This window comes from Aspergillus piperis (genome assembly GCF_003184755.1).
Source record: "Aspergillus piperis CBS 112811 unplaced genomic scaffold BO85scaffold_5, whole genome shotgun sequence".
NCBI classification, from domain to species: Eukaryota; Fungi; Ascomycota; class Eurotiomycetes; order Eurotiales; family Aspergillaceae; genus Aspergillus; species Aspergillus piperis.
Genome location: NW_020291595.1, coordinates 948,140 through 963,898, shown reverse-complemented (window position 1 = coordinate 963,898; position 15,759 = coordinate 948,140). Strand labels below are relative to the sequence as shown.

At 53.0% G+C, this 15,759-nt stretch overlaps 4 protein-coding genes and 1 non-coding gene across 5 annotated transcripts; 3 read left to right on the top strand and 2 right to left on the bottom strand.

Moving 5' to 3' along the window:
• Positions 1 to 3,334: 3,334 nt before the first annotated feature.
• BO85DRAFT_249326 (Zn(II)2Cys6 transcription factor) lies at positions 3,335 to 5,911 on the top strand. The gene is made up of 3 exons (XM_025654919.1): positions 3,335 to 4,529; positions 4,582 to 5,378; positions 5,433 to 5,911. The coding sequence occupies exons 1-3, from the start codon at positions 3,423 to 3,425 to the stop codon at positions 5,695 to 5,697; spliced, it is 2,169 nt and encodes a 722-aa protein (XP_025517672.1). The 5' UTR covers positions 3,335 to 3,422; the 3' UTR covers positions 5,698 to 5,911.
• A 213-nt stretch (positions 5,912 to 6,124) lies between these two features.
• Positions 6,125 to 10,216, bottom strand: BO85DRAFT_518519 (ATP-dependent 3'-5' DNA helicase; the record flags this gene model as incomplete). Its single annotated transcript, XM_025664978.1, has 1 exon — positions 6,125 to 10,216. The coding sequence occupies exon 1, from the start codon at positions 9,740 to 9,742 to the stop codon at positions 6,125 to 6,127; it is 3,618 nt and encodes a 1,205-aa protein (XP_025517671.1). The 5' UTR covers positions 9,743 to 10,216.
• BO85DRAFT_t102 lies at positions 9,929 to 10,000 on the top strand. The gene has a single exon. It is a non-coding gene; the product is annotated as a tRNA-Arg (tRNA).
• A 380-nt stretch (positions 10,217 to 10,596) lies between the features above and the next one.
• Positions 10,597 to 12,583, top strand: BO85DRAFT_249257 (glycoside hydrolase family 76 protein). Its single transcript, XM_025654918.1, has 4 exons — positions 10,597 to 10,889; positions 10,952 to 11,199; positions 11,282 to 11,737; positions 11,807 to 12,583. The coding sequence occupies exons 1-4, from the start codon at positions 10,799 to 10,801 to the stop codon at positions 12,398 to 12,400; spliced, it is 1,389 nt and encodes a 462-aa protein (XP_025517670.1). The 5' UTR covers positions 10,597 to 10,798; the 3' UTR covers positions 12,401 to 12,583.
• Positions 12,584 to 13,528: 945 nt separating this feature from the next.
• BO85DRAFT_249252 (nuclear protein export protein Yrb2) lies at positions 13,529 to 15,552 on the bottom strand. The gene is made up of 6 exons (XM_025654917.1): positions 15,381 to 15,552; positions 15,253 to 15,288; positions 14,680 to 15,188; positions 14,107 to 14,617; positions 13,747 to 14,054; positions 13,529 to 13,690 (listed from the first exon to the last, which is right to left on the bottom strand). The coding sequence occupies exons 1-6, from the start codon at positions 15,415 to 15,417 to the stop codon at positions 13,625 to 13,627; spliced, it is 1,467 nt and encodes a 488-aa protein (XP_025517669.1). The 5' UTR covers positions 15,418 to 15,552; the 3' UTR covers positions 13,529 to 13,624.
• Positions 15,553 to 15,759: the final 207 nt, after the last annotated feature.

The window sequence follows — 15,759 nt, the reverse complement described above, 5'->3', positions numbered from 1 at the left end:
TATCCGCCATGCCCCATCAGAGACCCCGTTTGAAAACGTTCTCTGATCGATATGTTGTGCGTGAGTGCTATAGTCTAGGTCCAGAAATTATTCAGCGGAAATCCCGAGGGTCATTTGTGGTGGAGCAGTCTGCTATTACAAAGTACTGGCTGATTGGGTCCCTGGGTGACTGGAGATCCCCGACTATGTTCCCCGAACACTAGTGAACCCGCGGCACATGCCATTTGCCATGCCCGGGGCTTCCTGCACTCTTTACTCTCGATGACTCGTGCAGCCATAATGAGTGCAGGTCCGGACTGGCCAATGGCTGCATATCATTCATGCATACAAGGCCGGATAAAAAGGAATACACAATAGCAAGGATGATCACTCTATTCATAGTTTATTGATCAACAAGAGCGTCCCAAATTATCCTAGGATGGAGAAAGAACGTATTATTGCCTACTCTCCAGTTCAAAGAACTGCAAGGATCGTCCTGATGGACCAGGTATCCCAGAAATCACCTAGTTTGCGCAGCCTATGAGCAGTCACTATATGGGCCTCATTTCCTTAATGCCAAGTTGTTGATTGACTAGCCACAAATCCCCTCCACAGACGGAGCAGTTGGTCCTCCGCATATCCGTTGTCCCAGCCGCCTGAGGCTCCGGGCTCTTCCAGAAAGGTACGGTTAATTTCCATAGTCTCCGTGATTGGTGGTGGAAGAAGAAAGGTCAGGGCCAGATGCCTCATGCCGGGTCCGCATGGAAAGGGGAACCGTCCGTTTTTGGCACACTTTAAGAAGAAGCAAACATACTGTCCACATGGAGACACCCACAGCTTCTCCGGACGCCTGCCTTCTTTGAGAGGGGTGAATTATTACCTTTGGTCCACAGTTCGTGGTGGTTACCTGTTTAATCATGGATATGGTGGATAAGGACAACGTGCGACCGTCGGCACCAGTTCTCAGCAAACCTTACTTTTCTCTGCCACGTTTCCAGCGGCGAACCAAATTCAGGTGCCGACCGGCTGACAGTAGGTAAGCTCCTCTTCTCACTGTCTCTCTCTGAATATGTCATATTCTTCTTGGTCTCGTCGCAGACAAGGAATTGATGTAAAGAGTGGATTAGGGCAAATGTGGGCCGCAGCGATGCGTCGAAGTACGAGGCGATAAATTTGTTAGGGGACCTACGGCTGAGACTAGGGCCGTCAAGACTCGCCCAGTGCCGGTTAGATTGGTGGCCCCAGCTAGATCTGGGTGGACGGCGACCAGTCACCAGCGGAGGCCACTCAGCCTACTCAGCTGTCAAACCCTCAGTGTCGATCAGGAACATCCGACTGACCCGAATCCAATTTGCCTCCCTGCGAGGCCACGCCGTCGTGGTGGCCATTTCTTACGGCCGACGACGACGACGCAATGCGGCCCATCATATCACCTTGGCGCAGTTTAAATTCAATATTTCCCAGCTTGCCTGGCTGGCTGAGCGACCCCATCATGGATGTCGTCCAGTCGCCCCTGCTATAGTTCACAGCGGGTGCTATAACCCCATTTCCGGTGACAGACGGGGACCCCAGAGCTGCTTCAGAGCTTTTCCGAGTGCGTGGGCGAACGAACGTCTCGGCAAATGTTTCCCAGATCGGGTGGTGTCATTGGTTAGGGGCAGTTTCAGATTAGCCGAGGAGCATTCTGGCGGCTTCAAGTGGATCCCAGCTGGGGCTGGCGGAGTCGCCCGTGGCAATGGGACGGCGTTAGTGGTTGCTGGCCCTTCAAAGAAGGTTTGACCGCATCCACTGCAATTGCAATGACTCTTAAGGTGGAGGAGCAAGAATGCAATGTTATGAACACTAATACTTTACGAGTCCGTATAAGTCTAGGCTAGCTACAATGCCGTGGTTGTCGGCGTCTTCACGAGTCAAAACACCACACAACATCCGGGATTTGCGCAGGGATCACCTTAGCAGCATCCGCAGGCACCGTATTCATGGATTGAACGATCAAGGCAAGCATGGCCACCCTGACTCGGAGATCGTTCACTCGGGTTTCTACAATGTGAAGGATAGGTTTCTCGGAGCCGGGCGGATCCACCCACCCACGGCTCCGGTTGCACCCAGACTGCTGGCCTGATTCATGACGCTGTTACAGCCTCCGAGCAGAATGTCCGGACTAGCTTCTACTTTATTTGAGACAATGCCCTAGGCTTTGTGATTGAGCGGACACCCACGGAACCATGGCTTGTACTGTCGTCGGGGAGAAGCCGTGGCTGAGAATGACGCCGTCCCCGCTTGGCGGGGAGGAAACTATTCCCTTGTCTTGTGCGCAAGCCTCTTGGCAGGAGGATGAACTTTTGCTGGCTGTAATCTGATCCGTGGATGGGTCTAGATAGGAGTGATAGTTAGAGTGACGACTGCGTGACATTGTGGCGGCAGGATAGAGTGAAGTGATCTCATGGGGGAGAGGGAGGGAGGCAATCAGCTAGCCACCACCGGCCGGCGTGTACAGAGTTGTATACTACGGAGTGGTAGTATCCAGCTTGTCGGCACCTTCCGAAACCTCCTCCGTGATGGGGATCGTAAACCTGGGCAGGGGCAAAGAACGGATTTTCCCAACAGACGTGGATAATCCATCGACAGGTCGTGCGTGAGAGGACGATCATCGAGATCCAACGTGGCCCACTGGAGCAAGTAGCAGTAGTAGTATCCATCTAGTAGTAGGACTAGCAGCAGCAAAAAGGTTCAGGTTGATACTCCAACCGCCAGGCCACTAGGGAGGCTTGACTCCAAATTAGGGCGGGCTTAATTAATGCCGGACAGACGAATGGGATAGAATTAAGGTGAGAACCACCATGTTCTAGCGCTGGCGGGTCATCCAGATAATAGAGGAGCAACGAGACTAAGGGGAAGGATGGGAAGTTAAAGTTGTGGTGCCCTTGATTGATTGCTTGGATTGCTTTTGGATGCATTGCCTCTTCCGGTCAGCCCCATCCCCAATCCTCTCTCTTTCTCTTTCTCTTTCTCTTCCCATTTCGCTTTCTATTTTTACATCCTATTCCTCTCACACTATTTGACTTCTTTTATCCTCTTTTTCCATTCCTCTCTTCTGATTTATTTCCTATTGTTCTGCTGCGTGGTTGGTGGCTTCCAAACCCTCTTAACTCTTACTCTACCTTTGCCCTCCCCTCCCTTCCGCGTTCCTTCTCTTTGTTTCCTGCAATCACCCGGACACCAACTGTTTGCTACCAACTTTCTCATCTTCCATCAGCGTTCCTCTGACTCAACCTCCTCCTCCTGTCATCTTTCTCCTCCCATCAGCTCCCTTTCAGTGCGTGCTGGCTATGCGGATCGGGCCTCCCCGCCATCGGTGCCCATCTATCCGGTGCTGAACGACTGTAGTCGATGCCGGCCATCTCGGCCCTCTACCGCTTGGGCTCTTCGATGCGAATCACACCATGGCACCTCCATACTCCAGTTCCCAGGCCGCCTTGACTGGCTATACTCCTTCATTCCTGTCGCTGCAGGACCAGAACCCTCCTCTCTCCGCCTACTCCATTCTAGGGACCGGACAATACCCCGATAGTGTCGCATTTTGGCACAATCCATCCGCGCAACCCCAACCGCCGCTACCTCCCACCGCCGTCGCCGCCTCCTATCCGTCCGTGCCCCCAAAGGCCCAGTCGCTCCTTCAACCCACCTCCGACCAGAAGAAGCATAAGCGCACTCGCAGTGGCTGTTTCACCTGTCGATCCCGTCGCATCAAGTGCGACGAAGCACGTCCCGTCTGCGACAGATGTCGGAAGGGTAACCGCGACTGCGTCTATCCGTCAGCCACAGGTGCATCCAAGTCAGGAACCCGTAGTGTGTCCAAGCCCAGAGGATCACTGTTGCGTGGAAATGAGACTTCCGGTCACCCGGGATCCGAGGACTTCCGCGTCTTGGAGCCCATCGCCGACGAGGATGAAGATGGAGCTAGTGTCGGGTCAAGTACCCGACTGTCCCCAACAGCCGCACCCACATGGTCCAAACCCAACCTCCCCAGAAGACAAAGTGGTCAGTCTTTGAAGCAGCAGGGTGGAAAGCATGCTGTTGCGACCGACTCGGGTGGTGCACGCATTGAGCATAGTAATTCGCCGTCCCCGTCCTCGGATACGTCATCTAGATATGACTCGCTAAGCGCTCGGTCGGCCAGCGTCGGTGTCACCTTGCCCGAACCATATGGATTAACTCTGCCCAGTATAGCACATCTGCCCGACGACCTGCGATTTTATCTCAACTACCACCAAGAATTCATCACCTACCGTCATTATTTCTTAAAACCGGTCAATGACCGGTTTGTTCATCAGAGTATCATTGAGCTGGCGTTGCAGTATGATCCCCTGCTGTACGCCGTTGTGGGGTTTTCTGCATATCACCACTGTGTTCAAAATAACAGTGGGAAGCTTTACACCTTCTTGAAATATTACAACTTCGCGTTGAAGCTCCTGCGCAAGTCCCTAGGCTCAGGTGAGCCGCATAATGAGGCGACCCTGATCACGGTGCTTGTCCTCACCACTTTCGAGGTAAGACATTCAGCCTGTTTTTGTGCTTTTCAGAACCATACTGACTCGCCAGGAATCTGTCGGGGACTGGGTCAACCTTATTGGCCACCATCAGGCTGCTCATGCCTTGGTGCGGGAGATTCTAACGCCAGAGTCTGCCAACCTGAACGAGCTTCACAGCAACATCTTCGTCTGGTACGCCCGGTTCGACGTGGTAGCAGGGATCTTGGCCGGAAATGAGACGATACTAAGTCGTGACTGGTATATTGCGAAAGAGGAATTTGATGCTCAGGAGGCCGCCCGCCATCCAAACGATGCCACGAAGCAATTGGCGTTGGCAAATTCGATCAACCGCCGGTTTGGCTTGGAAATGGCGTCGCTGTATGCGAAGTTGTCGCGTGGACTGATTCCTGTGAATGAGTTTATCGTCCAGAACGAACTGTTGGGACAGACCTTGGAAAGGGTACGGACCATCCTGGAATCGTTCAACGACTCTGAATACACCGTGCAGGAGTACCCTAATCGCGTCCCCTTGACCTCGGACGATGTCGTGGATCCGTATGTTCCTGGGGGCATGCACCACGGGCCATTGTGGGAAGTCAACATGACGTGGGTTGATTACTACTCCACCAAGGCTATGTACAAGTATCAGTCACTTCTTTCGGTGAAGCAATCATCGGTGGAAGAACTGCAATCCCTCTCGGTAGAGCTGGTCCGGCTGATGGAGGCGGTTGATCGATGGCCGATGAAGGAAAGCGGATGCATCTTGGCGTTCAAGAACAGCATCGGGATGGCTGCCATGTTCTGTCCGCGCGACGAACGGTATATAATGTGGGCGCGGAGGAAGTTCGCTCAGCTGGAGCAAAGCGGGTAAGTATTGCCAATTAGGACGACACTAGATATCAGCTAACCGTGTTGGATTAGATACGTCGTTGCAGCCACATTCCGGGCGGCACTGGCAGCCTCGTGGCAAAAACCCGAAGTCAATCGCTGGTGGTTGCCAGACGATGAAGGATACCCGAGCATCATCCGTGAGGTGCGAGCGATGACGGAAGAACGCACGAGCCACCCTCGAGATAACTTCCGCGAGGATGTCAGCCATATGAAGACGCTGTTCTGGAACATCAGCCTGGACGACCCCTCCAGCGAGGGGAGTCCCGCATCGGTGAACACGGAAGGTCGATCATGATAGCCTGCTGTACCACTGCAGCTGGTTGCACAACAGACGCAGCATGTTTCACTGTGCATAACGAACGAGTACATACAAACACCCAAGCACAGCATCGAGTTCCATAGTAACGAATCCAACGATGATTCTTACCCTCCTCCACCCGGTCACGCCATGGTCACCGCTACACCTTAATGAATAATCACTGGTTGTCTGATGACCCAACCCACATTCGTTTGCTCTCGCAAGGTGACATGCAAGACTGGAACGAAATGATACCCGGATACCACACGAGGATTGGCCTGGAGCAAGACATTGGATAGGAATCTGTCTACTTATTGACATACCTACATACCTACATACCCATTGGATCTTATACATGCGCTAGATACCCAATATACGGTCTACACACATACAGAACAATAAACACACTCTATACACATCCGTCCTAAGAACCAGAACCAGCCTGACCTCTAGATAATCCAACTCTCCCCGGCACCTCAACAGCAGGCACCACCGTCTCCAATCCCCCCCTCAACTCCCCAATATTATCCGCAACCCCCATCTCCTCCCCCCACGGCAACGCATCCACATCCACCTCCCACCCCAGCAAACACCTCAACACCACCCCCGCCCCAGCCTTACTCATCACCTCATTCATCTCCTTACACCTCTCATCACAACAACACTCCAAACACCCCTGCGGCATCACACACCCACACGCCTCAATCCGCCTCACAGCCCGTTCCAACAACACATCCACAAACTCAAACGCCTTCGCCGCAATCCCCGACCCACATGCTCCCCCCTTCGCATCATAAAACGTCAATCTCGCGGGCCTCTGTCTCGCAGGTGGATGCAGAATCTTCTGCAACTTCTGCTTATCCATCCCCACTGACCCTTTTGCATCCTGTACAGCCATCTGTAACTTCCTCCCCAACTCCTTCTTCGCAACCTTACATTCCGTCCGCACGTCCCCTGGCGAAGAGACCACGAAAGTAGGTAATAGCGACAAGATCGCGTGCTCGGCTGCATGTATCGCCGCTGCGATGTTGAGGTTTCTTGATGAGAGGATTTCCAGAGCTAGCGGGGGGATGTCGATCCACATTCCTTTCGTGTGAATGTCGATCGGGGGGTTGTTGTCCACGGGTACGGCGTCGAGGATGCGTCCTCGTTTGTCGATTTTGAAGAATCCGTAGACTACGGCGTGGACGAGGATCGAGCCGAAGTAGGCTTTACTTACTGTTACTGTTGTGTTTGTATTTGTGTTGATATTGGTGTTGGTATTAGTGGGTTGTGGAGTGGGGGTTGAGTTTGAGGATGAAGGTGTAGTGTGTGAGGGTGTAGGTGTAGAGAGAAGACGAATATTCTCCGTCTCGATGGGGTCAATGTCGGTGTAATCGCGTTGCTGGGTGGTATAATCCACATGGACGCGCGAGACGCGGGCGAAGTACATCGATGTGTTGAGTTCGTGCACAAGATACGTCTGCCCCTGGTGGAGGAAAATACCCCCCTCGTAGATGGTGAAGAAGGCGCGGGAGGCTTCGACTTCTTCGAGGACGGCGTTGCGGGCGTTCGTCGTGTCTATGACGGCGAAGTGCTGGTCCTCGGTATCGCGGATGGCGATGGAGCGGGACGGGTTGGGAAGGAAGCGCGGGTGGGTGTGGTAGAGGGAGGGGATATATTTATCTTGGAGGAGGCGGGATTCGAGGAGGGTGTGGAGTTGAGGACCGAAGTATACTTCGTCGATAGCAGGGGAGAGGGGTTTTTCGTAAGCGGCGCATTGGAGATGCGCTTCGAGGATGAGGTCGTTCGACAGGTCGATTTGCAGCTCTGTGTTTGGTTTCGTGAACAGTTCGTCGGGGTTGCGCATGTAATGCTGGTCTGTGGCGTAGCGGTCTCCGACTAGGATGGAGAGTGAATCCTTGTTCCGGCGGCCGGCGCGGCCGCTTTGTTGGCGGAGGTTGGAGATGGAGTAGGGGAATCCTAGGGTGATGACTGCGTCGAGGGAGCCGATGTCGACGCCTAGTTCGAGGGCGTTGGTGGCTACGATGCCGAGGAGACGGCCCTCGAACATGTCCTTTTCGATATTGCGGCGGTCTTGTGGGCTGTAGCCGCCGCGGTAGCCCATGACCATGTTGGCGATTTCGGGACGGTCGAGGGCGGCGAGTTCGGTGCGCACGGCTTGGAGGAGGACTTCGCAGAGCTTGCGGATGCGGCAGAAGGCGATGACGCGGGCGCCGCGGAGGATGAGTTGGGAGAAGAGACGGGCTGTTTCGGAGACGCTGTCGGCGCGGCCGGAGGAGGGGTCGTTGGGGTCTTTGTAGGGGGTGTTCCAGCAGAGGAATTCCTTGCGGCCGGAGGGGGAGCCGTCGGAGTCGATGAGGTGGATGGAGTGGGGGTCGACGCCGAAGATGGCGTGCATGTGTTGGGAGGGGTTGGCGACGGTGGCGGAGCAGGAGATGAATTGGACGGAGTGGTTGCCGACGGCGGCGCAGATGCGGCGGAGACGACGCATGATGAAGGCGACGTGGGTGCCGAAGAGGCCGTTGTAGACGTGGAGTTCGTCGACGACGACGAATTTGAGGTTCTGGAGGAAGGTCCGCCAGGCGGCTTCTTGGGGGAGGATGGTGATGTGGAGCATATCCGGGTTGGTGAAGATGATGCGGGCTTCGTCGCGGATGAGGTTGCGGTTGGACATGGGTGTGTCGCCGTCGAAGGTCTCAACGAGGGTGCCTTGTAGGCCGTCTATAAATTGGAGGAGCTCTTGCATGCTGCGGCGTTGATCTTGGGCTAGGGCTTTGGTTGGGAAGATGTATAGGCCGCGGGTGGAGGGGTTGTGTTCCAGTTCGTGTAGCATGGGGACTTGGTAGATGAGGGATTTGCCGGAGCTGGTGGAGGTGGATACGATGACGTGGTGGCCGGCGTGGAGGTGGTTGATAGCTTCGGCTTGGTGGGAGTAGAATTGAGTGATGTTCTTAGTATTGTATAGGGCGTTGACGAGGTTCTGGGAGAGTGGAAAGGTGAGGTCGCCGTAGATGGCGGGCTGGGGGTCGAAGACTCGGTGGCCTTCGGGGACGATTTGTGCTGTATACCAGTCCATTTGGCGAATCTCTTCCACGATCTCTGACATGGATTTGCGTTCTTTGGGGATTTGCTGTGGGAGAGTGGAGGGTGCAGTGATGGGGGTATCGTCATCCGGCGGATGAGGAATCCAGGCGTGCTTTTCCGTCTCCAGTTTCTGGACTGGGTCGACGGCTTCGTCTTCGCACTGGACGAGAAAGGCGTCGATTGCATCGGTGAATTTCTTGTTTCGCTTCTCGATCAAGTCTAGCATTTGCTTCTGGCTGTACACCGGCATCTTCAGATCCTCGTTCTTCATGCGCCGCACGGGCTTGGTTGGCTCCCCGGTCTGCGGATGCCTCACTTGTCTCTTCAGATCTCCGTCCAGCAGCTCGAAGAGAAGTGTCTTTGTCGTGGGCATTCCCGCATCACCGAGTGCATCCCTTCCATAGCCTAGTTGTGTCCCTTCGCGTTCTCCAGTCGTCATGACCTCCAGCTTGGCTTCATCGACATACTCGAAGCGCACCGCGCGCGGCACGAGAACTTTCACCCGCGCAACATCCTCCACGGTCAGCTCCTGGCCTTGCATTTGCGCCTGAACCGCATTCCTGATGTTGTCGAAAGTGGTGGCAAAGTGGTTTCGCGTGCAGCAGAAGGTGTACACGAGGTTCAGGGCGCGGTGTGTCCGGGCGAGGCTCTTGAATGCCTCCGGCCATGGGGCGGACGGAGTTCGCTTTAGTTGAGCGGGTTTGCGTTTTCCCTTGGAAGGTTTCTCTGCAATTGAGCTGGCACTTGTGCTGTCTTCTTTCTCCGGCGTCTCTGCCGGTGACTTCGGAGGGGGCTTGCGACGTTGCCTTTTCTTTGGCGCTGGGTCTGTCGACGCGCTGTTGGATACGGGGTCGGCATGCTCGGGGACATCTTGCTCTGGCTCTGGCTCATCTTGGGCTCGTTTCCGGCCCGATGAGGTATCTGCATTGTCCGCTTGTGCTTTCGAACCGGCCATACTGACGCCACATTGTGGATGCGGTGGGTGCGCGTTCTCATATCAATATTCGAAGTGAAGCAGGTTTCGGATGCGCAGAAACGCGATGTCACGTGCATCCAATATTACCTAAATAGGACATCGGCCGATAGTCTTTCATTTGGAGTACACAACAAGGCTAGTCGGACATTGTTAGTCAGAAATACTGGCCGAATGGCGCAATGGTAGCGCGTTTGTTTTCGGCACAAAAGGTTGCGCGTTCGAATCGCGTTTCGGTCGGATATACTTTTGCTGATTGTTTTTGCTTTTTGGGGAGGGATTATTCTCCGAAAGATAATCTTGCAATAAAAACGCCATTATTGATGTGGTCATTGTGAGTGGGTAACCGTTTTCGTGAGTATTGAAAACTAAGACGCCACGACATCCGAGCGCATGGCCGGGTTTGCATGGGGACCAGGAATGGGCATCTGGACTGTCAGTATGCAATATGGTGACTAGCTTAGTGTTTCTCTAATTAGAACTGCTGGTCAGACAGCGAACCACAGTTCCTCGTAAAGGAGCTCTGATCAAGTGTCAAGTGTCAGGACGGCGAGTCTCTGTTTCAGTTCCAATTGGGGAACGGTTCGCGCGCGCTAAGAATAACCCGTTTAGGGCTGTCAGGCGGCGATCATAAGAGGTGTTGTTATGCGGAATCCGGGGAAAAAAGGGTCCTGTTCTTGAGACCCTGAATGCTCATCATCACTTCCATCATCAGTATCTTCTCGTCCATCTTTATCCAGATATTGTCCGCTATTCCGGCCATCCCTCAAGATCTCATCCCAGCCAACCGCGACACTCCTTTGTCCCAAATATAGCATCCCAACAGCTTGTCTTCGTTTCCGCCCAAAATGTCGCTCTTGGCCAGGCGTGCCAAGGGTCTTTGCCTCCCTTGGCGTCTCAGTCTGACCCCCTGAAAAATTCCACCATTAATTCATTATGGCTGCCTGGTCGTTTCTATCACTTCGGCTGCTTTTCCTGTCGGTCTGGTTGTACTCTCCAACATAGCTGGATGGTCCTCCGTCAGACTCCCATTTCACCATGCGCAGTCACCACTTAACCGCCTCTCTGCTGCTCCTGTTACACAGCCAACGGGCCTACTCCGATCTGGGTATACAAGTCAACGATGCCGGTATGCCATTACCCACATCCAATGCCCAGCTACATGTCCATCGCTAAACATCATGTCAATAGACTCCCTCACAACCGCCGGCTCCACCATCGCCGACCCCTTGATGGTCTTCTACAAACAGAACCAAACCGAAGGCATTCCCGGCAAGCTCACCGACACCTGGTACATCGCGGGGGCCATGTTCATGACCCTGATCCAATTCTGGCAGGCTTCGGGGGTCGACACCTACAACTCCGTCGTGCAGCATGATCTGATGTTTCAAGCGGGAGAAAACTACGACTATTTCTCCTCCAACTACAGTCAATGGCTGGTACGACCCCCACTCCCTCTTTCGATATCACCCAGTATAATCCCAGCTAGCAGCTCGACTAACGATATATCGATATCTACAGGGAAACGACGACCAAATGTTCTGGGGCCTCGCCGCCATCACCGCCTCCGAAACAGGCTTCCCCGAAGTCTCCGGCAAGCCCTCATGGACGTCTCTCGCGCGCGCCGTCTTCAACATGCAAGTCAACCGCTGGGACGACACCACCTGCGATGGCGGCATGCGCTGGCAGATCTGGCCCTACCAGGCCGGCTACACAATGAAGAACGCCATCTCGAACGGGGGCCTCTTTGAGCTGTCTGCCCGACTCGCCCGATTCACCAAGAACGATACGTATGCCGAATGGGCGGAGAAGATCTTCGACTGGTCGGAGACAACACCGCTCCTGAACACGAATGCCACGATCTGGAATGTGGCAGATAGTACCTCCAACGAAGCCAACTGCAAGGACATCGGGAATAACCAATGGACGTATAACTACGGGACGTATCTATCTGGTGCGGCGTTCATGTATAACTACGTACGTCCTCCACCCCACTGCTTCTGCTTCTTCACAAACAGCTCTCTAACAAAGAATAAAATGAAACAGACGAACGGCTCCACCAAATGGGAAGAACGAGTAAACAACCTCCTCACCTCCATCACGACCAAATTCTTCCCCCAAGACTACTCCGACGGCACCGTTCTCTCGGAAGTAACCTGCGAACCCATCCTATCCTGCGACCGCAACCAGCTCGGCTTCAAGGGGTACGTGGCAATGTGGCTCGCATTCACGGCCCTCCTTGTCCCGTCGACACACGACATCATCCTCCCCAAACTGCAAGGCTCCGCGGCAGCCATCTCGAAGCAGTGTTCGGGCACCGGCGACGGCCTGGAGAATCTGTGCGGCGTGCGCTGGCACCAGGATACCTGGGACGGGAGCATGGGGCTGGAAGTGCAGATGAGTGCGTTGGGCGGGGTGACGGGGGCGTTGATGATGTTGGGGGATGGGATGTCGGGACCGCAGACGATCGATGAGAATCCCGATGCGGCAGAACACCATATTGATACGAGTGAGGATGAGAAGGATCCGACGGCGAAGGAGAAAATTGAGACGGGGGATAGAGCTGGCGCGTGGATTTTGACGGTGCTGTTGGCGGGGTTGATGTTGGGTGCTGTGGGGTGGTTGGTTAAGTCGCAGTGATATTCCCCTCCCCCCCTCCCCCTTCCCTTCCTTCTTTCTGTCTTTTGTCGTGGGGATCATTAGGGTGTATCTGCTTATGGGATGGGTTCGTGTATATGGGTTATGGACATATTGTACTGCTTGCTTGCTTCCTTTGGCAATTGTTGATTATTTGGCGAGATACGTACTGCTTGCTTGCTTGCTTGCAGGACAGCCTTCTTCTATTCACATTAGTTTTATACCATCGCAGGTCGATAGCACATATTCATCTATCATTTGATATCAGTATCTCAGAAATGGTACCTAGTAGTCATTAGGCACTGTATGCAGTACTAGATAGATAGTAGTAGCAGGGATAACTATGAGCTATCATCCAACATGACACATCAAGTCGATACGTAACATAACATAGTATTATCAAACTGACTCGTACCTGCTGCTACAACTGTACGAACTACCAAATAGTGAGAATGATAGACACTGCATATACACGCATGCAGACATCGTCCCACCTGATCAACATCAACTCTGCATGATGATTTCTCATCTGATCAGCGATAAGATTAGCTTATGTAGCTTAGCTTCTCGTGAATGTCGATCCAAAACTATGTACGTACCTAAGTTACTACCACGTAAGAACTTAAGAACTAGGGCTAGATCAGTCTATGACTAGTTAGTTATTGTGGATCGATCACCCTCACTTCACCACCCACTATCTACTCCCTAGTATCTTCTCTACCAGTATCAGCTGCAAACGGTATACAACTTAATATACTAGTAGTAATAAATACCTCCTAAACCCAAGGAAAACATACACGAAGAGAATGGCTGTGTATACTAAGGAAAAAAAAAAAAAAAAAAAAAAAAAAGAAAAAAAAAAAAAAAAAAAAAAAAAAAAAAAAAAAAAAAAAAAAAAAAGTGATAAATGAAATAAACAAAAGAAAGTAAAAAAAAAAGTAAAATAAATAGGTTGATGGTAATTCCCCCAAGCCACGCGCAAGACACAACCCCGGTTTCTTGACTCCTCGGCCCAAATGCAAAATGCCAACCCATTTGGTTGATTTTTTTTTTTTTTTTTTTCTCTTTCCTATGTAGATGGTGTAGTAGTTCCTAGATTCTAGTCCGTTGATAGGGACTAGGACTGCTGCTGGCGATGGTGGTAGTCGTATTCAATTACTGGCGCTTTTTTGAAGGTATCCAATAGACACGTTTGTGTGTGCTGCTGCTGCTATTGCATGTTCATGCTCACTGGTATTCCTGGAGGTCGCGAACAACGCGGTATAATTCTTTGGCGAGGTCTTCGCTTCCGGTCTACGGGGATCGGTCAGCTTTGATTTAGCTGTTGTAGGTAACGATGGGTGACTTACTCTGAGCAAGATCGGAACAGAGCGGCCACTTTCCAAACTGGCTAGGTTGATCTGCTTCGACTTGGGCTCCTTGCCCTGTCCATCACCAACTGTCATTCCCTTGAAGATGGGCGTGTTCAGCATCACGCGCAGCACACCGTCTGCGCGCATGATCATGCGAGCTGCCTTCTTGTCCTCTACTCCGTCCGTGACACGGACGTTGACCTTGAAGGTCCCAATGCCACGCTCTCTCCACTCTTTGTTCGTGAAGTGGAAAAGCTTGGCTTTACATGAGAAGTATGTCTTCTCGTTCTCCTCGCCCGTCTCGACTGCGCTTCATTAGCTTCGATCCAATGATTCGAAATTCGATAGACCACTTACTCGGACGTTCGAAAAATCTCTCGTCCGTCTTGTCTTGCTCGAACTCCCCCGGACCGCTGTCACCGGCTTGTTCTTCATCTTCCTCCTTTTCTTCCTCGTCTTCGGGTGCTCCGAAAGCAGACGTCTTGGAGCCGCTCAGAACACTGGGAGCACTAGGGGAGGCAAAGCTCGTAAGTCCACCGGCGGGCTTGGCTGCCGCAAAACCACCGCTGAACCCAGAGAAACCGGACCCCAGCGCAGCGAATCCCGATGTGCCGGCTGCAGAAGCAAATCCAGTAGCAGCCGGCTGAGGAGAGTCCGTCGACGCCGGCGACTTGAAGACAGAGGGCGTGGAGCTTCCGAGGGAGCCAAAGGGCGATTGTTCCGAGCTGGCAAATGCGGCCAGACTTGACGCAGCAAAAGCAGTTGATGATGTGGCGGCAGCGGGTTTTGCTTCTTCCTTGGTCTTCGCACCGATGGCCCCAAATGGTGAAACCGACGATGTATTCGCAAACGCGCTGGTAATAGGAGCCTGTCAAGCACCGCAGCGCATCAGCTTCTATACTCAACACACCATACCCACATAGGACTCACCAATTCCTTCTCTCGCGCATCATCCGTATGTCTCTTCTTCTCGGGCTGTCCTTCGACTTCAGACTTTTCCGTCGAGGCCTCCTCCGCAGCATTCTGCTCCGCTTTCTCGCCCGAAGCACCGACTGTCGATTCATCCTTATCCAACTGATCCCTGCTCCTCTTCTTCTTCGGAACCGCAATATCCCGTGTCACTTCCTCTCCCTTCTGTGGCTGCGGGACTTCCACGTCGACATCGGCATTTGCATTCTCCTCCTCGGAGTTCGAGTCGCGCGACCGCTTGCGACGGTGGCCTGCATCGTCTTCGTTCTTCTCCGGCTCATCCTCATCGAATGATCGCTTCCTGCCCCTGCTGCTGGCCCTGCTGGAGCTTCCTTCCTGCGTATTGCCGGTCATGTTGGCGTCGCCGTCCGTCGAAGTCTTGGGTGCCGAAGTGATCGAGGTTTCTTTTAATTTGTGGCGGACGGGGCGCTCACCGCCGTCGTTGTCGGATGCTTGCGAGTCGTCTGCAGCTGTAGGTAAGAGTAGACCAATCAGTTATCACATACATATCCGTCAAAACCATAGATAACATACCTTGACGCTCCAGCACTTCCTTCTCCGTCTCGTCTACTGATTTCACTCGTCAGTACAATCATCCAGCCTAAAACCTTCCGCGACCGCAAACGAAGAAAAATTCAAATCAAGAGACAAATAATATGTACCTTCCACCCCACCATTCCGCTGAGGATCCGCAGCCATCTTAATATGAATCGGCCCAATAAACAACGCTTGCCAGTGATGATGTATCTGCGATATGACCGAAAGGGGGAAATGTAGCCAGAAATAGTGTGTTTGTTCTCACGCCGAGGACATGCGTTCTAGGCAAGCGATGGAAGCGAAACAATCGGGTCGAGTGTATCCGGTAAACGAACTCTGCAGGACAGGGTAAACAGAAGATGTTAGCCCATTGACATAAGTACAAGCAGCTGCATAGGAATAGTAGCTCCCTTGAGATAACAGAGAGACAGGTCAGGTTGGTTGGTTGGTTGGCCGGCCCGCGGACGCAATGCGAGGTTGCAAGCTTGCAGGACCATGCGATGT